This window comes from Leptonychotes weddellii, chromosome 2, assembly GCF_054177405.1.
Source record: "Leptonychotes weddellii isolate Sample4059 chromosome 2, ASM5417740v2, whole genome shotgun sequence".
In the NCBI taxonomy this organism is placed as follows: Eukaryota; Metazoa; Chordata; class Mammalia; order Carnivora; family Phocidae; genus Leptonychotes; species Leptonychotes weddellii.
This window is the reverse complement of record NC_138370.1, coordinates 53,022,259-53,039,308: the sequence shown is the minus strand read 5'-3', so window position 1 is coordinate 53,039,308 and position 17,050 is coordinate 53,022,259. Positions and strand designations below refer to the sequence as shown.

Genomic DNA, 17,050 nt, shown 5'->3' with positions numbered 1-17,050 from the left:
CATTGCAAAAAAAAAAAAAAAAAAAGAAGAAGAAGAAAAATCCCTGAAGTTCTTATCTTAGTCCCCAAAGAAATAAATAAAAGACTAGCTGAAGATGGTTGAGATGGAGTGGGAGATAAAATTAGAATAGTTGCAATAAGTAAAAATCTTGAAAGTACTTTAGTGAGAGAATTATAAACAAAATATGATAATACATAGCCTATAAGAATCCATGATTATTCATAATTTATTCATAACTACATTAAAAATGTGGAACTGTGCATAATTCTTTAATGTATTTTTAAAATTTAAATACTGAATTTAAAATTGAGAAGAGCAATATACTTTCCTGTGACCTGAATAGTTCTGGAGCATTAAAGGGATGTATCAATAAGCACCATAATGTTCTACCATCCTCTTGCATCTAACATTGGGTTCAGTTTACATTAGCAGATACTTCTTTGTCCATGCAGTTTAGCATTTATAGTGCATCTTAGGCCTGAGACCATGTAGTGGTTTCCAGAATTATGCTGGGTGCCTTTGGCAGGGTGGGCACTCAAGTTGTTTGGAGTAAGCCGACATTAAGAAAAAGCACTTAAGTTTCTAAAGAGTCTTTGTTTATTATTTGAAAGTCAGTGTCTTGCTCTTTCTCTTTCTCTCCATCCCCCACTCTTGATTTTGGAGGTTCCAAATAATCTTTCTATGCTCACAGTGGTCCACAGACCAGCACCAGGTATCCCCTGGGGCTCATTAGAGTTTCAGGCTCTCAGGCCCCACTCCAGATCTGATGAATTGGAATTTGCATTTTAACAGGATCTTCAGGTGATTCGGATGCACATCCAAGTCTGAGGAGCCTGCCATATGGGATGGGTCAACACTAGGCTGATATTTTTATCTATACTCCTGGAAGGATTGGTTAATTTTCCAAACACTTTGAAAGATTCAAGATCACCTAATATTATTGTTGGAAGCTTCTAGCTTCTATATGTTTCCAGTATGGAGGATTGTTCATATTATGTTAACAGCATGAGTCATGGGCAACCATTTATTGGTTATCTACTAGTTGTTGGGCTTGGCAGAGAATGTCTCATCTGTATATTTTCTCATTTAATCTTCTCAACAACACAACAGAAGAGGTTTTAGTGAGCCAGTTTATACGGAAAAGAATCCTGATGCTTGGGGAAGAAGTTATTTGCAAAAGGTTAGATATACGATGTTAGAGTTGAAATTCAAACCCAAGACTGTCTTATCTAAGCTTATGCTCCCCACTCCCCTGACTTTCTTTCTCTATTGCTGCCATGCTATTGTGTTCCATTTGCAATAAGGAAGGGCATGGAATAGTCCATTCATCTGGATCAGGAAACAAGAGGATGTAAGAAATGTATGTTGCTATTTATGGTGGTTGTGATTTCTCTATTTCCAGATTCTGACTTCTAAATGTCTAGTATAAGGTTCCTTAAGTCTGTAAGATCTTTGCATAATTTTGTGGATTTTCTTTTGCAAATGTGAGGGAAGAGAACTCATATTTTCCTTTAAATCAAATTCTCAAAAAAGCCAATGTCTCATAAATTAAGAACTATCACCCTTCTCATCTGTATTCCACTGACCCTTGGCCACTGGAATTCCTACCTGTCTGCTGGCATCATTGAAATCCTCCCCATCACTGGACTTTCCCTGTACCTACTCCCAAATCATTCTTTCTCAATCCCAGAAAGGCATCAGAACCAACCCTCGGTCTTTAAAAAAAAAAAAAAAGTAATACAGGTGCTCATGCCCTTTCTCAGACCTTTTGAAGTATGATCTTTGGGAATGGAGCTCAGAAATCTGTATTTGTAAGAAGCCCACAATTGATCCTGACCTAGAGAGCAGTAAGTCAGCACAGTTTTCTTTAATGCCATTGAACAAAAGAGGATACTTCACGCATGCCCCAGCATAGAATAATCTCCTGGCGGGAGACTGAAAGAGGACCCAGTCCTCCCACAAGGGGATCATCACCAGCTCGTACGGGCTAGAATTTCTAAGGTTCTGAGTCATGCAGAAAGACCTGGGAGACTCCATTTTTCCCTCTACTCTCCTGGAAAAGATTCTTTTGTATTGCCCACCACTTCTGAGACTAGCATCACAGATGTTGAGAGAATGATGTTGAGAGAATAGCGTCCTGAAGATGTTTTGACAAATCGGTTTGACTTTTCAGTTATCTTTTTCCTGAGAGAATGAAAAAGAAAGTTCCAAGGAGTTTCTGGGAAGAGATTGGAATATTCAACTAAGTTTTGCCATCGCTGATGTTGTTTCAGGTCGTTAGTATTGCTACCACCTCACCTGCTTCTTAGCAAACCGAAGTTTTTCTCCATTCATCTGTGTCTGCTAGAAATACTTGATGTTTTCCACCCACGTAGGTTCTGATGTCATCACTTTCACTCCTCTCATCTATTCACCTTTTGGAGTAAGATGGGCTGTTTTGTCTTGGGCACAGAGTGGTGATTGGTGGATAGGAATTTGTGTTTTTCCTTTACTTGTTGTAATCATGCCTTAGTTCACTATGATGGTCTACCATTTCCTCTTTGCTCCAGAGAACTGTCAAAACTGTCAGCTAACATTTATTGAGAGCTATGATTTGTGCAGGGCAAGTTTAGAAGCTGAATACCAATAGTTTGTCAAAGAAAAGCTATCAGGCTCTGTTTCTATGGAATGGTAGGATGTTTGAGGTCATCCAGTCGAGTATCTATACAGCGAGGCTTCGAGATACCTCTGTGCCTTCTAGGGGAGTTGATGACTTCACAACAGCTGTTTTGGCTTTCAACAGCTTGCGCTGAAAGAAAGTTTGTTCTTCAGCTGTGCTAAGCGCTCTCTCTCTGGACATTCTAGTCAGGATTCTAGTTTTGTCCTCTGGAGTTTTGCAGAATCAGCCAAACCCTTCCTCACACAACCACCTCTGGGAAGCTGTTGCGGCACCTAAACTTCTCTTCCCAAGCTACGACATGACTCCTCATGGGCATTATTTTCCCAGACTAACATACCAGTCACAACCAAATATGGTAACGAGAGAGCCAGCAAAGGCTGAATCATAATCACGTGTCAGAAACCAGATCCATTCTTGGTTTCTTTCCCCCTCTTCTGATGCCAGTTCATTTAACTCTGTTCTGTTCTTGGCCTCTTAGATATATTTATCTTTACGTTTTATTTTATGGGATCCAAATACTGGTAGTAGCAATACTAACGACCTCTCGTTTTAAGAGTCTTCTAAGAGAGTTATCTAAAATAAAATTAATACTTTTAAAAGATGCTTTAAGGTCCAGAATCCATCTTCAGTAAATATTTGCACAAAGGCATTCTGATAACCATTTGATGTGATCTATAGCTATTAGAGTATTTTAAAAATAATTCTGTCTTCCCTGGTGATTCGTAACTACAGAAAGATTTCAAATCATGAAACTACATCATTAAAATGATCTCTGCCTTATCTGATTTCTATATTAAAACTTATTCCGTGTTCATGTCATGATGCTCTTAAACAAGTCAAAGGTTTTTCTGACTCTAAGGCTTTTGTAGGCAGCCTCTTCTTGGGTATTAGCTGTCAAATGTTTCATGTTACTAATTTTAAGTAACCCACTTCTGTGATTTTTAAACTATGAATTCCTGGGAATGGGCACAGAAATTATAATGCCTTTTTCATCGCAAAGATAGCCTTGTAGGTCAAGACGATAAGAAGAACAGAAGGAATTTTGAATACCTGAAATGATAAATATTTTAGAAAAACTTCTTAATAAGTTAAAGTAAAATTTTTTTCATTGATTTATTATAATTAGCTTTGGAGAAAAGGTGATGTAATCCAGTTAATAGGTAACTGCTAGAATAATTCACTCAGCCAAAAGAAAAATTCCCTACCCCTCTCTTCCTTTCCTCCCCCCTAGAATGGATGGATAATGGTGCAGTGCTTTGGAAAACAGCTCTATCGCAATACAAGAAAAAAACCCCCAAACAAACCTCTTTTAATTCTTACTGCATGAAATGAAACATAAAGAAAGGCAGCACAGTATAGCCTAGCCTGATTATACTTTTCATAACGTGTTTGAAAATCCTTCAGATTCCGTAGACCTCAGATTCACCTTCTGGAGAACATGTGGAGAAACCAGAAGCTACATATTTCAAATAATTGCTCTTCATGTGCGGTGGTGTGTTGGAGTAGGCTTGTACTGGCTTATGAGACCTATTTTTAATTTTCCGGAAATTTGTGAGCTGACTGACCTCACATTGATAACTTCACATTGGCCATAGTGGGCGCATTTGCACCATGGAAATTGGCCAGCAGGTCAGAGCTGGTTGTTAAACGTTTACACGTTCATCATCGTATGTGGGTATTTGTAAAAAGTTTCTAGGATACTCGTGTAAAAACGAATATCTTAATGAAAAAAAATTAAAGGTATTCATTGATATTGGAACTCTGACATTGTTTTTATAGACTTGCAAGGTTAGAAATACCTTCTGCATTTTTTTTTTAAAGATTTTATTTATTTATTTGAGAGAGAGAGAATGAGAGAGAGCACATGAGAGGGGGGAGGGTCAGAGGAAGAAGCAGACTCCCCGCCGAGCAGGGAGCCCGATGCGGGACTCGATCCCGGGACTCCAGGATCATGACCTGAGCCGAAGGCGGTCGCCCAACCAACTGAGCCACCCAGGCGCCCATACCTTCTGCATTTTTGTTTATTCCTCTTTCTTCAATTAGGATCTTACTAGATACACGCTGGATGTCATTCGGAAGAGGACTTTAAAATGATACGTTATGGCTAATGCATAATTAATATTTTGAAAAAGAATTCTGGAATGCGTCTCTGCAGAATAATTCTGTAATGTATTCTGTGTTGGCTGCCCATTAAAAATCAGATGAAGTGAGATTTTACTTTCAAGATGCTGTGTAAATTTAGTTATTTTAAAATATGACTATGAAGGAGGAAGCAAGAGGGGGTAATATAATCTTCTACACTTTGTATTGTCTTCTGCAATTGTTTTTTATTCTTTTGCCTTTCCTTGTTTTTTTTCTTCTCTTTATTCTCTCTTCATCTCTTCTGTAGAAGAATCTATTTTCATATCTGTACCCACCCTCTTCTATTATTTATTTGGCCCTTGGAGATTTGGATTTCTTTTAGGAATACACTCAGCATTTTAGGCTGCTAAAATATGCTAAAACATGAGCCAATTAATGACGTATTTATTGACAAGTTTTCAGAAACTTGCAGGGTTCATTCTGCAAGAGTGATTTACAAGCTCTAATATGTTAGAATGTCAAACAAGTGGAAACAATTAGTAGCACTAATGTCTTAACCCCAGGTTTACCACTGAGAGAGGGAGATCATTGATGGAAAGGCCCATCTGTTCCAGAGATGTTTGCAACTTGCTTGCATAGCCATTTGTAAATCAAATCTGTTCAGTCATTGTGCTGCTTGGATAGCTATTTATATGTCTCTTTCTCAAAATCTTTAGTGAGGTGCATAATTTGCCATGATATTTTTGAGAAATAGGGTTTTATTTTTGGATGCTCTAGTTATTCAGCAATGTGTTTAGTATATTACATGTACCGGGAACATGTATTTTGAAATTGTCACCAGCTCGAAGAACTGTGAAATCAGTGAGTGAAGTATACCTTTCGAATGAGTTAGTGGACTTATATTTTGGCAATAATTTGATGTTGGAGGAAGAATAGATTCATCTCAGTAGGAGTTTCATCTCTATTTACAGAATGAAAGATGGAAAGGTTCTGTTACTATAATCAAATTCTTTGTTAAAATACCCTTAACCTACTTACTTTTTTCTAAATAATGATGCTACACTTCTTACCTAGAGTTTCACAGCTTACAACCTATTTTCACATTTATCTCATTTTCCATTCGATATTTGCTCTCAGCTCCTTTCTTCCCATATCGAGGTCATTGAATAATTGACTCTAAGATTTGAAAGGGCTTTCCAAATCATCTGATCAAGCCCTCTCCTCAGTGGTCAGCCTGTCAGCTATTTCCAAGAGGACAAAATATTAGAGACAGGTAGGCTGACCCTTGGGTCAAATAAGGTAGTGAAAGTAAAATTTCCTTTTTGTGAGAAGGAAATTTTTTACCATTTTTTACTTTTACCTCTTTATTTTATTTTTTTTTCTTTTTCTTTTTAAGGCTCAGCCCTACTGGGCCTGTGAACTTCTGCTTTAGGGGCTCTCTGGTCACTTTAATAAAGGCCATTAATTCCTACCATTTGAGGGCTTTGCCAGTCTGCTGTGAGCTTTAAACTTCACCCATGTGCTAAGCCCAAAGGGTTTGGGTTTCTGGGGGTGTAAAATACTTATGTTTTGTTTTTGAAGCAATAGAGGTTTCTTTAAATTTCTTTTTCTTTTTTTTTTTTTAAAGATTTTATTTATTTATTTGAGAGAGAGAACATGTACAAGCGGCGAGGGAGGGCCAGAGGGAAAGGGAGAAGCAGGCTCCCCACTAAGCAGGGAGCCTGATATGGGACTCGATCCCAGGACTCTGGGATCATGACCTGAGCCAAAGGCGGATGCATAACTGACTGAGCCACTCAGGAGTCCTTTTCTTTCTTTCTTTCTTTCTTTCTTTCTTTCTTTCTTTCTTTCTTTCTTTCTTTCTTTCTTTCTCTCTCTCTCTCTCTCTTCCTTCCTTCCTTCCTTCCTTTTTCTTCCTTCCTACTTCCTTTCTTCTTCTTTTCTCTCTCTCTCTCTCTTTCTTTCTTTCTTTTTGTGATTTAGTTATTTCAAATCACATTAATAAACACTTGGAGCAAATGAAGAGTTACAAGTACGGAACTTAAAATCATTTGCCTCCTCAGTTTGGAATTTATTTCTGCCTTCTGTAAAGCTTTGGATCTGATTTTAAAATACCCATCAGTTAAAATACCTATCAGTTATTCTTATATAGTTCTGATGAGAATACAAATCCAATCAGGTACATTGATTGTTCTGTGACGCAGATGAAAACGATGGAAACTTGGCCCAGCCAGGCTGGGTTTGGTTTGTCGGATGATTATCTTTTAACGGTGGCTTGATTGATGATCGTGTGCCATGTGAAGTAACTGGAAGACAGATGGCTATGTGAAATTGCGGAAAAATGGATTCAACAGGGGAACTGTACTTCCCGAGCCAATGCCATCGGCAGTTTGGCCACCTGCGCAAATATGATGCCTCGGTGCAGGATCAGGAACTCAGGCTAATCACTGTGTAAAAAGGAAAATGAATTAGATGGTGAGTGCAGAGCGTAAGAGGAATGTAAAACCAACCATCCCCAAGTGGACTGAGAGTAGTTCCTGCTGCCTTTTCTTCCCGTTGCTAGGAGAGAGATGAGCTCGCGCCTGGGTGCGTGTGCATTACGAGCTGTAATCTACGAGAGATGACACAGCTGCTAAACCTGGGATTTGTTCTCTGCCGACACTGTAAACAGACATGCACACGTCATCCGTTGCACAGCCTGTTGTAAACTCCAGCTCTAGAGCCGCAGAGAAGAAAATTAAGTGTTGGGGAAAAGCAGTCAGTCCTCATTAAATAAATGGAGGGTAAACTGACACAGAGAGGCTTATTCAAAGTCTGAAGGCTTCCATTTTATATCTGTTTCTAAATTAAGGATTCGGCAGTCAAAGTCTCTTCAGAACTCTTTGTTTAGACTTTACAACAAAAATAGCCCTAGGGAGTTCTTGCCTAGAGGTTTTGCGGTTCTCTTGTGACCATGGAGATTAATCTTCTTCCTGGGAAATCAGCTGTTCACACAACACGGCTGCCTTCATTCCCAAAGAAGAATTTCCATTCCTGCCTGGGAATGTCGGATATAGCGACAAGTGTTGAGGTCTCTAAATATTGCCCCCAGGGTACGGACTCCCTGAGCCTGCCTCAGGTCCCCTTCAGTTTATTCGTGTGTCCCCCCTCACTGCGCCAGAAAATTTTCAGAGGCCCACAGCTGCACTTGCATCTCAAGGGCACACTTTGTACTGTCAGTCATGCTGCTGGGAGGTTGGAAGTGAGAAGCACGACCAATCATTTATTCATGGACTCGTGAATTTATTTAATCGATATTTATTGTGCTCTAGCTGTGTTTCAGGCTCTCCCTTGGGCAGGAGTGATGTACTAGTGAGCTCTAGTAGATACCATCCCAACACTGATAGACCATGCAGTCTGGGGTGGAAGATCAAACAATCACGCTGATGAATGTATATATTCACACTGAGGTATTAAAAATAACAAAAGAACTGGACTTAGACTAAAGGTACTCTGAGGAAACCATGGTGTTCCATGATTAGGAGAACGTGAAGGCAAAATGTGTGTGTGTGACAAGTCAAGAGCATCCATCACAGGCCAGAGCCCTGTGTCGGAAAGACAGGGAGTGAAGGAGGTGCCTCAGGAGACGGGGAGGTGGCCCAGGCCGAACCACAGGGGAATTAAAGCTCTTGTAGAGAATTCTGGCCTTTATGTTGAAAGCAAATGGGAATTTGGTTAGCTGATGGGTTTTAGGTAGAGGGGACCCAATGGGGGTTGTGTTGAAAAAGATAAATTTGGCTTTGGGAGGGCAAAGGGCCGGAGAAGGGACATACGGGTGGTAGGACTATTCCAATTTAGAACCTTGAAGCTGGTTGGTTATGTATCCAACATTCCTTCATCATTGCCTCACTGCTGAACACAGTTCGTGCACATGTCTGTGTCCTCCTCCAGTCCCCACATTCCTTGAGTTTAAGAATGCTGCTCTGTTGGCTTTGGAGTCTCCTGTAATGTTGGACACCAAGGTTTGCATGTACACATCCAACAACACTGTGACTCTTCTTCATCTTATAAGACACGTCAGTAGGCTTAGTGCAGCTCTTCTGTATTCTGGTGAGAGCGTTATCTAGCAATCTAATTTATTCTAGAAGGCAGAGGACGATAAAAATACACTTGCCTTTTCTTTTGCTAAGTCGTACGTGTCTTGAATTTTATTTCCATATATTAATGTCTTCTATAAAATGACCTTTATAGTTCTATCTATCTTCATGTCAAACTAAAGCATTGCTATTGTTACTATTATTACTATCTCCTCACAAATATAATAAACATTTTGGGGGAGATTTGCTTCTGAGAGCAATTTCCTACAGATTGAAGAAACAAAACCATATTGGAAATTTTCTGACTTTGAAAATCAGGCCTTGTAGCAATAGGGAGTGGTGTGATTTGTGGCAGAACCAGGAGAGCATTCAGATTCAAATACAAAATATACTGTGACCACCAAACAAACACTGGGGGGCTAAGTGAGTATGAGTTTGCTATTTCTCTTTTAAATGATTAAATATATATTTTTTAAATCCGGGGAAGTAATACAAAATTTCAGTGCGTTCATCTACTCTTATGGGTTATGGGCCAAGCTCTTTTGAGTGACTGAAGCCTCACACAAAGCTGTGTTGGGTAAGGGGCGGGACCAACCTGCCTCCCACAGTGTAGTCTTCTCAAATAACTGCAAAATAGGCTTGTAATACTCCTCTGGCTACTCCATCTCTATTTTCTTTTGTAACGGACGGCTACCCTCTCTTCTGCGCCTCAATCAAATTTATATCCAGTAAGGGGGAAGGTATAAAGCACTGAGTTTGACAGACAGGAAGAAGGTTATTATGACTTTTGAAATCAGAAGCAAAGAAAACATGTCTTCTCACATACCTTGTGGGTAAGTCCCTAGGCACAGTTTTATTAGCGACTTTCCCTCAAAGTGAAAAATGAGGGGCATATAAATAGCCCTGATCCTGCTCCTGCCTGATCCTTAGATTAAGATTAGTTTAGATGAAGGTTGAGAGGTCACCCAAGGACACGGTTTTCTGTGATTAGCAGTCATTTAAATCACACACTCAGGAATCTCATGCAAAGGATACTTAGGTAATGTATTTCCAGGAGAAAAATAATTTGTTTTTTTTTTTTTTATTATTATTTTTATCAGAGGTGAGCAGTCCTAGTGATTTTGTAAGTGGGAAAATCCTTTCTGCTGTAGAAATCGGGCCTGGGGGATGGATGAAGCAGAAGAGAGCAGAACAACAGGATTAATTAAGAGCATTTGCTGCTATGCTCTGCAATTTTATCACTCCTAAATGTAACAGAGAGCAGCAGAAACAGGCAATAGTGATTTATGTCTGAATTCTGAGCCCTTCAGCAAAATGTATCCTCTTGGTGCTGCATTTGTACAATAATGACAATAAAAATATTTGTCTTCCCCATTTTAATGGGCTGTTGTAAAGAGAAAATTAGATTATATGTGGTAAAGCACATCACACTGATAAGATAATGTGACATAATAATAATAATAATAATTATAGCAAAAACATAGCACTTGTTATTTGCCAGGCACTGTTCTAAGCATTTATACTTATTCTTTCGCTTAGTTCTTACAATAATTTTATAGGTAGAATAATTTTATAGTTCTCTCATTTTATAGGTGGGGAAAGAGAGCCACAGAGAGCCAAACTAACTTGCTCAAGGCTAGCCAGTAAGACTTGGTGCGAGGATTTGAACCCATGCAGTCTGGCTCCAGAAGTTCATGCTTTTAATACCTAGGATTAAAAAAAGCGGGGGGGGGGGGGGAAGCATAGACTTTTAACTAAATGAGAAGACCAGCGTTTGAATCCTGGCTTCATGGGCTGTGTTACTGTGGTCAACTCTCTTAAGCAGTCTGAACGTCAGTTTGCTATTATAAAATAATACCTACTTTTAGATGTTTGGTGAGCACTAAATAAGAAAAAATGCGAAGTTCGGTGTTTAATCAATAGAAGGCATGTGATACATTATTATTATTATTGTTTGGAATATTTTGACATACATTTACTTATTTATTTATTTTATTATTTTATTATTTTTTTTAAAAAAATTATTGACTTTTTGAGAGAGTGAGCACGAGCCAGGAGGAGGAGCAGAGGGAGAGGCAGGCTTCCCCCCAGCAGACAGCCCGACGCCGGGCTCGATTCCGGGACCGCGGGATGGTGACCTGAGCCAAAGGCAGCCGCTTAACAGACTGAGCCACCCAGGTGCCCTGGAATATTTTGACATTTAAAGTAGATTTGTTGGGCATCTATTCTGGAGGGAGAAGCAGCTGTCAGCTATGTGTAGTAAATTAGTAGATATACAACATACTCATAACTGTATGCCATTTGTCTTTTATTCAGAGATATAGAAAATGTCTCCATACTATTGATTTTTGGTCTTTTAGGTGAGCCTGAATTTAAATACATTGGGAATATGCACGGTAATGAGGCTGTTGGACGGGAACTGCTCATTTTCCTGGCCCAATACTTGTGCAACGAATACCAAAAGGGCAACGAGACAATCGTTAAGCTGATCCACAACACTCGAATCCATATCATGCCTTCCCTCAACCCGGACGGCTTTGAGAAGGCTGCATCTCAGGTGAGTTCCAGCCAGCCCAGAGCAGGGCAGGCTCCTTTCATTTTGTATTTGTACATGTGTGCTTATCTGTAAGTAATGCTGAACTCACATGAATCTTACGGACAGGGCAGGGGAGGATATAAGTGATATGCTCTTCAACTTGCCGGTAAGAAAAAAGTTCAGAAGGTAAGGGATGGTGGGTGAGTTTCTTCAGCAGTTTGCGAATGAGAAATTTGGTGAAGTCAGTATTTAATTAATGATTTGTTTTGTGGTTAAATAAATCATATTGATTCACCCACATTTGTGACTAGGTAAATTTCCTTTCTTCTAAAAAGCTGAAAGTAAGACTACTGCCAAGTGTTGAGGAGTCATGCCATTGCTGCCTCTGAATGATGTCATAGCGCCCTCTACTGACATCAAGGAAGAAAAATTTTGGCCAGATCAATGTTTCACGGGTGTTTAATTCTTGTCTATGTATGATGAGTAAAGTAAAAAAAACAAAACAAAACAACAATAACACAAAACAAAACAAAAAAACCCCGCCACCAACAAAACCCCTCCTACCTGTAAAATGAAATTAATACATTTTAACTGTTAGAGAAGCTGGACAGTAATCACACTTTAAGAGAAGATAAATGGTATGTGTTTCCTTTTTGCTTGCACAGGCATGGAGAAATTAGTTGTTTTCTACAGTGTGAAGTGATTTCCTTATTTTTTGGGAGTATTGGTATGTTTATAGTTAGGGAGTTGATTTTTACCTTAAAAATAAAAAATCCAGTGACCTGACAGTTTAACATTGTAAGAAACCCAGAGAACTTCTGTAAATAACATTGATATAATTTCTAAAGTTAGAAAAATTCTAATAACATAGAGAATTAAATGTTTACTATTTTAAGGTGATATTCAGATCTGTAAGACAGAATGGACAAAAGATTATCACTGTTATTTTCTGTAATGGATTTTATTCTTTGGAGTCTAAGGTATCTGAACTTATATAACTTCAAGAATATGGGAATTAGCTCTATATCATAGATTATGTATAATTTAATAGTAAAACAAGAAAATACGCATTATGGAATACAGCTGAATGCCTTGGAAATTCATTACATTTCCAGATTATACCGTTACTGAAATGAAGGGTTTAAAATTGAACAGAAACTTCTCAACTTACGAAGCTCTTGAACTTTGATGCTAGAGCTCATATTTTTTCATGAAGACTGTAAGAGGGAGATATCTTACTATTATGCACATAATTCATGTTAAACTCATTTTAAACCTCCAGTCTTCTTTAGTGATTTATTCTTTTGAATATTTAAAAAATAGATTACTGTGATTTACAGAGCCAATGAATATTTCACTTAAACCCAACTAGAGACTGGCATGCTTTGAAAGGCATCTGTTACTAATATATATAGTTCTTTTTTTTGGCAGTTTGATGATAATTATCTTTTAAATGTAATTATTATTAAAATTTAAGTTATTATTCATTGAAAATATTTTGAAATAACCATAATAAATACTTTAAACCTGAAACCTTCATGTGTTTGTCAGTGAGAGTGAAAATACAATTTTGAGAGGCTATTGTTGAAATAAATAATTAATCCTAATAAATTATTTTAAAAATTATTAATGAAGACCTTAACTAGATAGTAATAATAATAATAATAAATAACTTATTATTGTTCTTCTTGATTTTTTTAGCCTGGTGAGCTCAAGGACTGGTTTGTGGGTCGAAGCAATGCCCAAGGAATAGATTTGAACCGTAACTTTCCAGACCTGGATAGGATAGTTTATGTTAATGAGAAAGAAGGTGGTCCAAATAATCATTTGTTGAAAAATCTGAAGAAGATTGTGGATCAAAACACAAAGGTAGGGAACATGTATAGTTTTCTTGGGTTTGTCCTCTAGCCTAAGGAAGTATGTTCTAATAGCTTCATCATAATGGAGGACGTTGCAGTAATGTTAAAGCTTCTGTGGGATAGTTCCTGGTGCCGAGAAAGTCACGGCTGGTATGGGGGAGGGGGTGGAACGGGGGGGGGGACGGGGGGAGGGAGTAATGGGGGAGGGGGGAACGGGGAGGGGAAATGGGGGACGGGGGGGGAGGGGGGAGGAGGGATCGGAAGTGGGGGAGGGGATAGGAGGAAGGAACCCAGTTGTGAGTGTCTTTGAAAGTCTTTATGGCCCTTTCGGAGGCCCTGTATCAGCACATCACAGCATTTCACACTGTTGATCTTTTTCTTCTTTTCCAGAACCTTTTCTTTCTTTGCTTTGCACAACTCCACTTTCTCCTGCTCCTTCTACTGCCTTTCCAGTTACTGCTCAGCTTCCCCTACCTTGGCTAAGTGCTGGCCTTCAAAATGCCATCTGCTATTCTTTTCTCTTTCCCTACATATCCATTTCTCTAGTTCCCGATCTCCTGTGGAGTTCTTTCTCTACTTTACTTGCTCACTGAGTCCCTTCATCTGGCGACACGCAGGGCCTCGAAGCCAAACATTTTCTGTAAGAAAACAGTGTTTTCTCATTTACCCTATCATCAAAGCCTTGACTGTTCCATTACTGTCCCCGCCACCAGCAATCAGTTGGCGGATCTCAGTGATCTGAGGGCCCTAACACTTCTTCAGTCTCTCAACTGCAAACTCATTCCACTGCTTGGTTGCGGTCCCCATTGTCTCTTGCTCTGATGAGTACAGCAGTCCCCTCTTCTTGTTTTGGGTTCAGCCCCTCCCAGCCCTGTTCAATCTTCTCGAATTCCTCCAGAGTGATCTTCATGCACAAATTATTGCTTCATTGCCAGCTCCCCACCGTCCAGAGGATAAAGTAAAAACTCAGTATGTCAGAATTGTGTGATGGTTTAGTCTTAGTCTGGGGACTCTGGGGCAGCCACCTCTTCATAGCCTGGCTCCATATTTGATGCATGAGTTTTGGAAAGTATCTAACCACTTTGTGCTTCTGCTTCTTCCACTGAAATATGGAGATGATAATAGTAGCTACCCCCTTGGGTGGTTATAAGGACTGAGTGAGTTAGGATCTATAAAGTGCTTGAAGTTAGGACCTGTAACTATTATTACCGTTTCAGCAAAATTTCTCAGGACTCTGTGTTATGTACCTCAGAGTTAGATGGGTGCATTGACATATCCACTAAACGTTTGATGCTCCTTCAAACCAATACTGCTTGAACATTGTTTTCAATTACTTGGAGGGAGGTAGAGCCCATTGTGGAGGGAAGGTGGAGAAGAACTGGGGTTGGCAGCTCTCCATTCCTCTTGTGTTTTTCCAGGCAATTCTGCTCTGGCTCATCAACTCCTTTTTGTACCTTTCCTAAGTGAGAACGTGGAAAGTACAATTTCTCCATTTTATTATAGTGCCACGGCCTTTCAAGTTTCCCTTGGCCCCTGGCAGCTGCTGGCTGACCCACTCCTTGATCTGGCTCTGATATTCCATGGACTCTGGTCCACCAATTCCTTTTTGCTCCCTAAGCAAAGTATTTTCTAATAATTTTATATCTTTGTATGCATTGGTCCAACCTTCTAGAATGCTCTTTCCTTTCCTTCCATGTCACCTCCTCTGTGAAGCTTTCTGCTCTTCCAGATGGGTCCAGTTAAGCTTCCCTTACATTCTTTAGAAATACTTCCAGTATGGTGCTTATAGCTATAGAGAGCATTGTATTTGTTATAATTATTTATATAGCTATTTTCCTTTTTAATTCTAGATTTCAATCTTTTGGTTGCAAGAATTATGGCTTATATTTGAGTCTGACACATAGTAGGCTGAAAACCTGTTAGGAACGAATGCGATCCAGCCTGACAAGCAAATCACAGTACCTGAAAATCCACAGCTGGAGTTCCAGACAAGCATTCATCATGTGGTTGGGCGCTAGATAGAGGATCCAGGAGATAGGGAGGGTCCTGGATTATTGCTGTAAAGTTCCTATAACTTTCCTGCCTATATTTAGGATTCATTTCAGAAACTTAAGCTAAGCCTGCAAGTGGAAACTGGTCTCAGAAAAGGGCTGCTAGGGGCTGAGGATTCTAGTAGAACCTGATAAGTGAGTCACTTAAACATTCCTGCTTCTGAGTCACAGATACATTTGCAGTTTCTCAGCCCCTGGTCCATCTTTCTTGGATGAGAGTTGGAAAACAGAGGACTGTCTTTTTTTTTTTTTTTTTACCAGAGGTAAAAAGAGGGCCGTCCTGTGTGATAAGTTGTGAATGGTAAGGCAGAAATGGAAAACCACTGTGGAAGCCTAGTGCTGCTATCAGCCGGCAGACTCTCCCCATTGCTTACATTAAGCTGCCTGCGCTGTCTTCATTAAATCCTAGAAATGGGACAAGTAATGCCTGCCACCTTGTGTAGAAGAATCTGTGAAATAAACTCATGTCCGTAGGATATCTGATGGGCAATCTTTGTGCAGTGCAATACACTTTCCATCGGCAAGACCTTCCTCTTCCCCAACAGAACCTGTGTGATATTTGCAGAATCGCGGTGTTAGGTGTTTTCTTATTTCTAGTGTAAGCAATACTTATTTAAAAGATATATGCTCATGGTACTTAAAAAAAATAGAACTTTTTTTAGTATTTATTTATATATTTTAGAGAGAGAGAGAGCGTGTGAGTGAGCAAGTGCGGGGAGGGGCAGAGGGAGAGGGAGGAAGAGAATCTCAAGCAGGCTCCCAACTGAGCAGGGAGCCTGAGGCGGGGCTTGATCCCAGGACCCTGAGATCATGACCTGAGACAAAATCAAGATTCCGCTGCTTAACTGACTGAGCCACCCAGGTGCCCCTCAAAATTAGAGCTTTTATTAAAAGTATCTCAATGCCAATACTTTTTCTGGGTAAAGATAAAGAGAAATACATAAAAATGAAAATCTAGTCTCTTTTCTGGAACAGAAGCAAGGTTTGTTTACATTAGACTAAATCTTCAGTAAACCTGCCTAATAATTCGGGGATGGTATTATTCATAACTGGTTCATCTTCTCTTTTTTTCCATCTTTGTCATTAAGACTGAGACCGTATTTAGACGTTGCCCGGTAGGAGACATGTAGTAGGCATTTTGTGAATGTTATCACACATCTCGCCTTTTCTTACTCCCCCTTCTCAGTGTCTATATCCCTTATTGTAGCTTCTATGTTTGTTTTATTTTTATTGAGACATAATTGACATATAACATACTATTAGTTTCAGGTGTACAGCATAATGATTTGGTATTTGTATATATTGTGAAATGATCACCACCATAAGTCTAGTTACCATCAGTCACCATACATAGTTGTAATATTTTTCTTGTAATAGAACATTTAAGGCCTACTTTCTTAGTAACTTCAAATATAGAATACAGTATTATTAACTATAGTCACCATTTGTACATCACATCCCTATGACTTCTTTTATAATGAAGTGTATACCTTTTGACCACCTTTACCCATTTTCCTCCCCATCTCCCCCGCCCCCCAACACTGCCTCTGGCCACCTCCAATCTGTCCTTAGAGTGGTTTTTAAATTTCAAGTTTTGTAGGAATTTGGGGTTAAAAAGGCACACTTTTATGAATGCTGATTCAGGAAGTCTGGGGTGTGTATGCTGTGGGAATGGGTGATGAAAAGGCATCTGCATTTTTTTTTTTAAAAGATTTTATTTATTTATTTGAGAGAGAGAGAATGAGAGACAGAGAGCATGAGAGGGAGGAGGGTCAGAGGGAGAAGCA

At 39.3% G+C, this 17,050-nt stretch overlaps 1 protein-coding gene across 1 annotated transcript in view; it reads left to right on the top strand.

Moving 5' to 3' along the window:
- The window catches only part of CPE (carboxypeptidase E), a 112,952-nt gene that overhangs the window by 65,828 nt on the left and 30,074 nt on the right, over nt 1-17,050 (top strand). The window contains exons 2-3 of the mRNA XM_081811192.1: nt 11,178-11,374; nt 13,055-13,222. Coding sequence (XP_081667318.1) covers nt 11,178-11,374; nt 13,055-13,222 — 365 coding nt within the window. The remainder of the gene's footprint in view (nt 1-11,177; nt 11,375-13,054; nt 13,223-17,050) is intronic.